Raw genomic sequence first — 11,438 nt, 5'->3', positions numbered from 1 at the left:
CTTATAATTAACCTAATTTCTTAAATATGTGATTTGCATATGACTTGTTCTTATTGATTGATGAGTAAATATCCTCAAATCATAAAAGTGTAGATTAGAAAAAACCCTAAAAATAACTAATGCTTAAATAGATATTTTTATTTTGATAGACTATTTAATTAATTTATTAATTTTGAGTGGAGTTAGTACACACTAATTAAAAATAAAACATAATAAAAACAACAAGTCTCTCAAAATCTATCTAGCTAGCTCTTTCCAAACTATATATTGATTAATCAAATAATTGAAAGACTAGAAAGCCACCTGTGAATTTTGAAATATATTTTGACAAAGAGAAGTAGATCATAGACAAGTGCAATATCAATATGGGTCCCTTGTGGGGGTGTTCTTCTAGGTTCGTGTTCCATATTTTCACACACTTCACTTTTCATTGGGATGTCCGCACAAACCCCTACTTCTCTCACACTCTTTTCAGTCTCTAATATTCAATTTCATCACTATTATAGGACTAGTATTATTTATTTTCTTTTTCTTTTTTCCTCAAAAATTCCTTATATAAATAGAAATAGACCCAACACATCCAACACCACCTTAACATCAAACAAACCCATTCCATCCCCTATACAAACTTATCTCCTCATTTTGCACTTCCATTTCCTTATCATATTCTTCTCAAAAACACACACAAGAAAGAAAGAAAAAAAAAACAAAAACACTCTCATGGAAGATCAAATCCACAACAACACTAAAAGAATAAACACCACGTGTTTAAAATTATTTGGTTTCAGCGTCCATGAAGAAAACGATGAAGAATCATCAGCACCGGCACCACCACCAGCACACGAAGATATAACCGGAAACACTTCACCGTCCGGTTCGACAGAGTCCATCAGCGGAGACGGTGGAGCTTCAAGTTTAAATCCATCCTCCGGTGACCGGAAATACGAGTGTCAATATTGCTGTAGAGAATTTGCAAATTCACAAGCACTTGGTGGACACCAAAACGCACACAAAAAAGAGCGCCAACAACTCAAAAGAGCACAGTTACAAGCTTCACGAAACGCTGCCGTTTCGTTTGTTAGAAATCCGATTATCTCCGCTTTTGCACCGCCGCATCATCTGCTTACTTCGCCGGGACAAGTTATGATGCCGACTGCTCCTCCGTCATGGATTTACATGCCGCCTCGTTCGGCTCCTCCTCCTTTCCACGTGTCAGTTTCACACGGTTGTGCTTTTCCGTCTCCAAATAACGGTATGAGTAACTGTAACGGTGGTGGTGGTGGTGGTGGTGGTAACAGTTATAGCTTTATAACAGGTGCAAGATCCGCGAGTGCAGGTGTGTTACCGTGTGTGAGTGGAGTAGGGGATTGCTTACCCACATTGTCGACTATGGGCTCACAAGTACAGAGTCTGGCCCAGTTTGGGAAACTTGATGGGCCATCTTTGAGTAGGTTCTCTAAAGCAGATGTAGGGCCCAACTTTGATGATGGATTTGGTTTGGATTTGCATCTTAGCCTATCCCCACCATGATGAATCGACGCACCTAACCTCGGCTTCTTCGTTTTTTAATGTTAGTAATTAGTTGTTATGTTAGTATATTTTTTACTTCACCAGGGTCCCAACTATGGTCATTTGATTTATCCAACTTCGTAATTCTTAACTCAAAGTAATTGAGTTATTCAACCCAGCTCGGCTCGACGATAGAACTATTTAAAGTGAATGGGTATCATATGATGTGATGATGTAGTCATCCCTAGATTCAGGTTTGATGCACAACTTAGAGAGGCATGTATGGTTGTTAATTAGTACTTCGACCTCACATTTTGTACATTTCTTCCCACATTTATTTGTTTATTTTTTCAGCCTCAAGCAATTGATTAGTTTCACTTGGCATGGATCGTAATAATTAATTTGCTTAAGGACCACATACATGTACACTAGTTTCCTTTTACTTTTTCTCACATTTTTATTGATATTTGTACATTACCTATCTATATTATATATTCATTTTTTTTTTAATCATCCGATTTTTAGAGAAAGAAATTCATGATAATTTAAAGTTCGACCGTAAAGTCAATGAAATCTGACTAAAAATTATTCCTCTAAAAAATTAAATTTGAGTTCTCCCCAACGACTCTTTCAAAAAAAAAATTCATTAACCACTTAAATTCAATCGTTTGGTTCAAACTATTAAATTTTTATTAGACGATTATTTTCAAAGGTTTTATATTTATTCATTTAAAAAAATGGCAGTCCATGAGAGTTTAATTCTTAAACATAAAATCACAAGCAATCATGCGTTTGACTTTAGAAAGTATTATGATCAAGGTAAAATGTTTTTACTGATTTAATATATATATATATATATATATATATATATATATATATATATATATATATATAAGGAGGGATTCGTTGACTCCAGGAGTAAGTCTCAATTGACTTACTCCACTTAATAACTCAATATTGGCATTGTTGAATTCAAAGATCTTATTGAGTAGATAAGCTCCACAAATTTTTATTAAAATTCAAAAAATGTAGTTATGTATTCAAACTATTGAAATTCAACGGTTTTTTTAAAATTTTGTCATACGTTCAATTGAAGTTATCAGAAAAAGTATCAAACGGTTTTGAATTTTTATAAATATTTGTGGAGTTGATCTACTCAATGAGATCTTTGAATTCAACGGTTGGATTGAAGAAATATAATGTCGATATCGAGTTATTAAGCGGAGTATGTCAATGGAAACTTACTGCTGGAGTCAACGTATCCCTCCTCTATATGTATATATCTTAGTAACCTTCTAAAATCATAACTAATACATTAGATTCAAGTTGTTAATGACATCATCCTCCCATTTTATTGAAACGTATAGGTTCAAATATCATATTATCCATCAGGGACATCTATTTAAAACCATCTATTTAAAACCATGTAGGTTTTCTATTCTCATTCGTTTAAGTATCCTCATAACATGCATTTTATGTTATGAATATAGTAGCATAGTTTGTAGTAGTGATAAAAGACTAAAATTAAGAATAGTTAAAAAGCATAGTAGCATACCTTGAATGAGCTCAAAGACATCCTATTGTATTGAATTTAAAACCATGTAGGTTTTCTATTCTCATTCGATTAAGGGTCGTCATAACATGCATTTTATGTTATGAATCCATCATTTCAACCACCGATACCGTCAATTTAATAGGGTCATCGAGACATAATACAACCCATCTATTTTTTACCATCAATCCAATTTATCGAAGTTTAGATCTCGTCCCATTTTATTGAAACGTATAGGTTCAAATATCATATTATCCATCAGGGACATCCTATTGTATCGAATTTCTCATTCGATTAAGGGTGTTATAACATGCATTTTATGTTATGAATCCATCATTTCAACCACCGATACCGTCAATTCAATAGGGTCAAATAAATTTAAAATAGATGAAAAGAGAGTAGCAGTGATACTATGTGGATTTCATTATCGGTGCTAAACAAAAAGAAACTATTACCTATCGGTGCTAAACAAATAAGAATGCATGTTATGGAAGATTATTCTTACTATATCAAATAAGAATTATTGAAAAGAAACTATTACCTATCGGTGCTAAACAAAATGAATTGCTAATGGAAGATTTGTGTGGCCATTTTAACAAGAAAAAAAAATTATATACTGAAAGTCTAGAACAAACTGAAATTCTTGAGAAACTTCTAGACACTGCTGTAAAATCAGAGAGATAAACTTTAATCTAGGTTTAAGAAAGAAGTGGACATACCTCCCAGACCCTTATATATTTTGATTGTGAAGAAGCCATCTGTTGGGACAAGGCATATTAGCAGCAGTGCATTATTCACAAGCGGCTGCATGCCTGACTGTACTTGTTGAGGCATTCCAGGAGTGGGAATCATTGCGCCAGTTCCAGAAGAGACACCTGATTGAGTGAGGCCATTCATTACATTTTGGTTCATGTTAACTCCGCCTTGCACCATTTGGGCCCCCGAAAGGTTTCCTGGGTTGATACCGGGAACCTGTTGTCCCATACTAACAGTTCCTTGAAGATTAGCTAATGGTTGTGAAATCCCATTGTTTGGACTTGAAATCAAATTAGAAGTGGCTGACGTTAATGAAACAAGACCTGAGTTTGGTCCCACCTGTGCAGAATACATTTTGACCTGTAGGTCCAGAAGATGTCGTCCCACTAGATATCATGTTTGACATGTGCATGGCAACAGGAGTCTGGCCAATTGACGGAAGTCCCATAGAAGTTCCGCCACTTAAAACGGCAGAGTTCATTACCTGTCATGCTTGAGAGAGATTATTCAAAATGTTCATATTCGCTTGAGCCGGATACACAGGCTGTGATGGCTGCAACATCGACACTGTAGGCTTTGTATCCTGTGCATTTTCATTATTTGTCATAATATCTTGAGAAACAGAAGATGGAGAAGATGTCTGCAAGCTCGGAATTCCTTGACCATTAGTAGTAACACGCGGAACTGATGGATTATGAGGAAAAGCTGGTCCATTTACCATGGAAGTTATGGGAACTGGCTCCTGAAGAATTATAATATAAATCCAGGATCATTTGAAGAATTACGGGAGATAGTTTACATTAAAGTTAAAGTGATTATCTAGATATAAGTTTACCACTTTCACAGTAGCAGGAGTCACATTCCCAGCAGGTATTGGCTGCCGGTTTGTAATAGATCCATTCACTCACAGAAAACTAGTTAACAATGGTACCTTTGCAACCAGTGTGTCAAAAGAATAAATAAGCCACTTAGATAAACCGCTGACCAACCAGGCATGACAAACTAAGAGCTCTAAAGCAACTACTTGTCCTTTTAAAAGTATAGCAATGTAAGAAGACTTTCAATCAAGATCATTAACCGTTGTAGCTGAGTTGATATTGTTGTGGCCATCTCTGACATTTTGCACTGTACCAGGTATCTTTGATTTATCACATGCAACAACCAAGAGTAAAGGATGTGATGCTCTAAATCCTTCACAGCCCTCTAATTTTGCAGGGACAGGCTGCATCTGTAAAAACGAAACTGGATAATCACGTTTTGAGGCAAAGTTCCCTGATATTAGAGCCATCATCCACATCAAGAACTTGAAAGCCATTGGAATAACCGAGTAAGTGGACATGTTTGAAACAAGAGAGACCAAGCTCTAGCCTGTCAAAGCAAGCCCAAAGCACCTGCTTGACAAAAAATAGATGTCAATAATTCTGACATCTTGGTTTATAAATAATGCAAGTCCACCACTACAGTCCGGGGTCAGTAAATTGTTTTGTAGCAAACATGACACCCATAATCAATGCAGTACTCTCTCTCTCTCTCTCTCTCTCTCAAAGTTTTATAGAGTGATGGAAACAAAACAAAAAAGATAAAATGATGTACAAACGTAGAGATTGGCTGAGCAGTGAGGAAAGAAATGCGGGAGTGCTAAAGAAAAAATAATGTGAACAGGTTCATGAAGTCGGTTCACGATATGTTGAGAAGGTTATCATAACGGGAGCCATAACGATCACCGACGGTGGAAAGCAGTGTCGCTGGCGGTTTTGTCAGTGAGAGTAAGACTTATCAACCTTGTGAGTTTGCAATACACGAAACTTAATCAACCATGCAATCCAAATCCATTGTAGCAAAATGACCAAGTATTTTGCTTCTGTTTGGCTCTCCATGGTGCAGAAACTGTCATTGAAATAATAGATTAGTTAAAAGAAAATTATTTTAAATTATTAATAATAGAAGAAATAACTTATTAGCACAGAGCAGCTACAATGCGCATCAAGAAGTGGGGGATAGATGTCACCACAGTGTTTATCTAACTAAATATGATATGGTGATAATCATATGGTGTGCCTTACATGCTCCGAGCACACTCCCATGCTGTGGTGGAGTTAAATTTTACACGCAATTCTGGATGCAGGGGAAGCAAGGCAATCTATGGATTGGTGCCATCTTTAAGAGCCCATTCCCACTATTCTTCCCGTGGAATTACCACAATTATTTCATCACCCTGCATAAAGACAGACCATAAGACAATCCTGTTTTACAAAACTACCTCAATTAAAATCGAACAGATCTGAACCCCCTAACTAAGCCACTATAGGCAACGACAAGATTTCTGTTCACCGGGCATTACATCAATAATGTTATAGGAAAAAAAATTCAAAAACACCTTTCCATTCTCATGCCCCGTTTCGCCAACGACATAAGAATTTTTTACCTGTTAGGACGGATTTTCAACCGACTACTTCTTAAGTTGGGTTATAGGTTGACCGACTTATCAAATTTCTTCTTGAGTCAAGTAATTGGTTAACGACTATTTCTTAAGTCAGGTAATAGTTTAACCGACTTAACAGACTTCAGATTTTTCAATCCTATTCAGGCAAAATACCACCATCTTTTCATTTTTCAAATTTAGAACCAAATAGGTTCAAAAATCATATTTTCTGTTAACATCATCGAGAAATTATACAATCCATCAATTTTTTCCAGTCAATTCAATTTATCAAAGTTAAGATCTCATTGGGGCACAATGCGTTCATCCTCCCATTTTATCGAACCGTATAGGTTCAAATTTTCCATTCGGGACATCTATTGTATTGAATTTAAAACCATGTAGGTTTTCAATTCTCATTCGATTAAGGGTCGGCATAACATGCAATTTATGTTATGAATATGTTTTTGAAAATTGTAGGATCCGATCAAAATGAAGCATGTTTGTTAACAAAAGACAAGCATAGTATCATAGAATGTAGTAGTGACAAAAGACTCAAATTAAGAATAGATACAATGCATAGTAGGTTTTCTATTCTCATTCGATTAAGGGTCGTTCCAACCACCGATATCGTCAATTAAATTTGTAACTTAATCCAAATATCAAATTTCATTTCCAATCCTATTCGGGCAAAATACCAATATCCTTTCATTTTTCAAATTTAGAACCAAATAGGTTCAAACATCATATTTTATGTTAGCGTCATCGAGAAATTATACAATCCATCTAATTTTTACCGTCGATTCAATTTATTAAAGTCAAGATCTCAATGGGGCACAATACGTTCATCCTCCCATTTTATTGAACCGTATAGGTTCAAATATCATATTTTCCATCAGGGTCATCTATTGTATTGAATTTAAAACCATGTAGGTTTTCTATTCTCATTCGATCAAGGGTAGTCATAACATGCAATTTATGTTATGTATAGATGTTTTTGAAAACTGTAGGATCCGATCACAATAAAGCATGTTTTGTTAACAAAAGACAAGCATAGTATCATAGCATGTAGTAGTGATAAAAGACTTAAATTAAGAATAGATACAATGCATAGTAGCATACCTTGAGGGAGCAGCATATTTAAAGACGAACCAATCAAAATGTCATCATTCCAACTACTGATACCGTCAATTCAATTTGTAACTTAATCCAAATATCAAACTTCATTTCCAATCCTAACCTGGTAAAATACTGTCATCCTTTCGTTTTTCAAAGACACAAAACAATCCATCTATTTTATACCGTCAACTCAATTTATTAAAGTTAAGATCTCATTGGGTCACAATACCATCATCCTCCCATTTTATTGAACCGTATAGGTTCAAATATTATATTTTCCATCAGGGACATTATATTGTATTGAATTTAAAACCATGTAGGTTTTCTATTCTTATTCGATTAAATTTAGTTCCAACCACCGATAACGTCAATTCAATTTGTAACTTAATCCAAATATCAAATTTCATTTCCAATCATAATCTGGCAAAATATAGTCATCCTTTCGTTTTTCAAATTTAGAACCGAAATGGTTCAAACATCATATTTTCTGTTAGGGTCATCAAGACACAACACAATTCACCTATTTTATACCGTCAATTCAATTTTATCAAAGTTAAGATCTCATTGGGTCACAGTACCATCATCCTCCCATTTTATTGAACCGTACAGGTTCAAATATCATATTTTCCATCAGGGACATTCTATTGTATTGAATTTAAAACCATGTAGGTTTTCTATTCTTATTCGATTAAGGGTCGTTCCAACCACCGTTACCGTCAATTCAATTTGTAACTTAATCCAAATATCAAATTTCATTTCCAATCCTATTCGGGCAAAATAACATCATCCTTTTCATTTTTCAAATTTAGAACCAAATAGGTTCAAACATCATATTTTCTGTTAGCGTCGAGAAATTATACAATCAATCTATTTTTTACCGTCAATTCAATTTATCAAAGTTAAGATCTCATTGGGGCTACGTTCATCCTCCCATTTTACCGTATAGGTTCAAATATCATATTTTCCATCAGGGACATCTATTGTATTGAATTTATAACCATGTAGGTTTTCTATTCTCATTCGATTAAGGATCATCATAACATGCAATTTATGTTATGAATATGTTTTTGAAAACTGTAGGATCGGAACAATTATTACAAGACTCTTGTGAAACCAATCTAAAAGCAAAAACAAATATATTTGACACAACTAGACTAATCTATAAAACTCTACTAAAAGCAACTTTGTGTACTATAAATGAACTACATAGTCTACCCAACTACGGAGGAAGGAAGCCGACAAGCTGAAATTGGCATAGTAGTATCATACTTAAATGAACAACTTTGACCCAAAATTGAAACCATAGAAACAAAGAACCATAATTGTTCAATACCTGCAGCGATGTTGGTGGATTTGATGTTCACCCTAGCGATGTCAATTTGCATCCGTCGGAGCGGATCCCCGTGGGGTTTGCCCCGTCCGGAGCTCCGAAAACAAGGATTTTTTCCCCGTGGGGACGGGGATGGAGGTAAAAACTCCCCCGCGAGCACTTCGGGGCGGGGATCGGGGAAGATGCATCCGTCCCCGCGGATTCCCCGAATCCGTCCATATATACTTAATTATATTATTATTATTAAAAATAAATAAAAAAAAGTAACTGAAGAGTATGTCCATTATTTTCTCCAACAAAGACATTATTATAAAAACTAATTTTTGGAAGTTAATGGACAAAAGAGGGCATTTCAGCTTACCTTAGACAAATGGTAGTACATCTTACATTACATACAAGCTGGAAGTGTCATTTTCCCACTGTAACTTTCATACTTATAGTCATCAACTTGTCCAAAATATCTCTGGCATTACTGAACCCCAAAATAAAAAACCAACAATAAAAAAGAATCAAATTGCCGCACTGCACACACATGTAAGATGGTACACATAATATCTGCTCTTATGTATATATTGTGAGTAAAGCTAAATCAACTCATTGAAATCTATGGTTGACTACCACTCATAGATAACCTACATATCTTTAATAAGCTAATATCAAATAGAAAAATACAGTGCATAGTATTGCCACCATGAACATAAATAAACAAGTGTAAAGCACTATAGTATCAGAAGTATCACAAACAATAATTTAATTCATATATATTGTCCGTGTAAAGATTGTTTACACTTTCAATCTATTGTAATCATCACATTATTAAAAATGTTTGACATTAATTATTACTACTTCTAAAGTCACACATATGATTAATTATCACTACTTATTACTGTTTAGGAGTAATTCATTACTAGTTTATAATATTGAATCCCTTTTCTAATTCTATTACCCCTAAAAAAACAATTAACACAGTTACAGACTGAAAACTTAAGATACCATGCTCCATCAGAAATACTTGTACAGAAGTTTATGCAAAAAATAATAATTTCAGAATCTTCAAGAAACGCAATGGGTACAGAAATCGGAAGACTTACAATGGTGCAATTGTGGAAGGATTCACCAAGAGAGAGAGGAATGCGCTGTGATGACAGTCCCAATCGAGATAATCGAGTTTGAGCGAGTTAGGATCGGAGGATAATCGAGTTTCAGTGATTAGGGTTCGAGTTTGAGCGAGAGGAAAAAAAATAGGGTTTGAGTTTAATCGAGGATTTGGGTTTGTCGATCAAAAGAGAGAAAATGCAATTGAAAGTGAACAAAGAAAACCTGAGTGAAGACAGAGGCGGCCAAGGAAGCGGTACTAGCTACGGGAGGAAGGAGAATGGCGGAGGCGGAGGCGGAGGGTTCTCTCGAGTGATAACGGCACGACAAATTTAATTCAAAAATTCAAAAAGACAATAAACTCACATGAAGTATTATTGACTTTTTTCTTTAGTATTTTATTATGAAGCCTATAGCCTCCTCAATGTTGCCAACAATAAAAATTTCCAACCGCGTCACATAGCACTGACCCAATACGGAAGCGGTCACGTTAGGAAAATAATACTATGAGCGTAGATATTATAAAAAGTTGAAGGATGATTACTATGAGTTTAAAATCTATGATTCGACATATCGTTGTCCATTTTGTTACAACAAAGATTACTCATTGTCTGACCTTTTGAGGCATGATTCCAGAATGACAGGTAACTCGCGTAAAACAATTAAAGATATTGCTAAACATTTTGTTTTGATAACGTATGTTAATTGTTATGTTAATGTTAAAGTCGATGAAGCATTTAGCATATTCAATAATGTCAATAATGTCAATAATAACAATCATGCAAATAATTTTCAACTACGTCAGATAGCTACTGAAATCCTAGATGATAACCAATCATCTCTTCTCGAGAAACTTGATAATCCTGGTCATAAATCCAAACTGAAAGAAACTTAAGTAGTTGTTGAACAAGATGTTTCAGTTGAAATTGACGAATCGAAAAATGAGAAGGAAGAGATCGATGAACATGATGATTCGGAGAAAGATGATGCAAGGTGGAGATGAGGAGGAGAAAGAGGCTAAGAAGAATAAATCTTACACACATATTGTTGATATTGAAGCTTTTGAAATGGATTTAAACTTATCACTAAATGCTAACAACATGTGCACAGCTTACTCATCAAAGGATTCACAATTACAGTCACCTTTTTCATCAACTAAGCATAATGAAAAGAAGAACTATGTTGATGAAGGCAATTGGTCTATTGTGTCAATGCACACTGCAAGATCAAGGGTAACTCAAGGTTCATTCCCTATTTTTAGAAGCTTAGAACGTCCAACGAAACGGAACAAGTTGTATCTCAAGTTAGAGGAGAAAAATAAATCTTTTAAAGAAGAAAAAAGTCGGTATGAGACAAGACTAAAAGAAGAGCAAAAAGTAGCCATCAAGCAAACGAGAAAGAATTTGGTAATTAAAGAAAAACCGGTATTAAGTTTCTACTATGATAAACACATGAGTCAGTATCAAGTAGATGAGGCTCCTTATCAAGATGAGAACTCGGGGTCGAGTTCTTTTGAGGTAGAGGAGACTGATGTAGGAGGATTTCTTTAGTATTTTATTATTTTAGTTAGATTTAGTTTTATTATATTTTAGGTAGATTAAAAGTATGGTAGGAATAAAGACCTCTGATTCAGCATAAATTCTCAACCTTATGATTCC

At 34.9% G+C, this 11,438-nt stretch overlaps 1 protein-coding gene and 1 pseudogene across 1 annotated transcript; one reads left to right on the top strand and one right to left on the bottom strand.

Moving 5' to 3' along the window:
- Positions 1–382: 382 nt before the first annotated feature.
- Positions 383–1,869, top strand: LOC123911684 (zinc finger protein GIS3-like). The gene has a single exon (XM_045963155.1). The coding sequence runs from the start codon at positions 436–438 to the stop codon at positions 1,528–1,530; it is 1,095 nt and encodes a 364-aa protein (XP_045819111.1). The 5' UTR covers positions 383–435; the 3' UTR covers positions 1,531–1,869.
- Positions 1,870–3,608: 1,739 nt separating this feature from the next.
- On the bottom strand, positions 3,609–10,190 carry LOC123911683 (annotated as a pseudogene).
- Between the last annotated feature and the right edge of the window lie 1,248 nt (positions 10,191–11,438).

This window comes from Trifolium pratense, linkage group LG2 (assembly GCF_020283565.1).
Source record: "Trifolium pratense cultivar HEN17-A07 linkage group LG2, ARS_RC_1.1, whole genome shotgun sequence".
Lineage (NCBI taxonomy): Eukaryota > Viridiplantae > Streptophyta > Magnoliopsida > Fabales > Fabaceae > Trifolium > Trifolium pratense.
The sequence above is the reverse complement of the archived record's forward strand: the minus strand, read 5'-3'. Positions and strand labels throughout refer to the sequence as shown.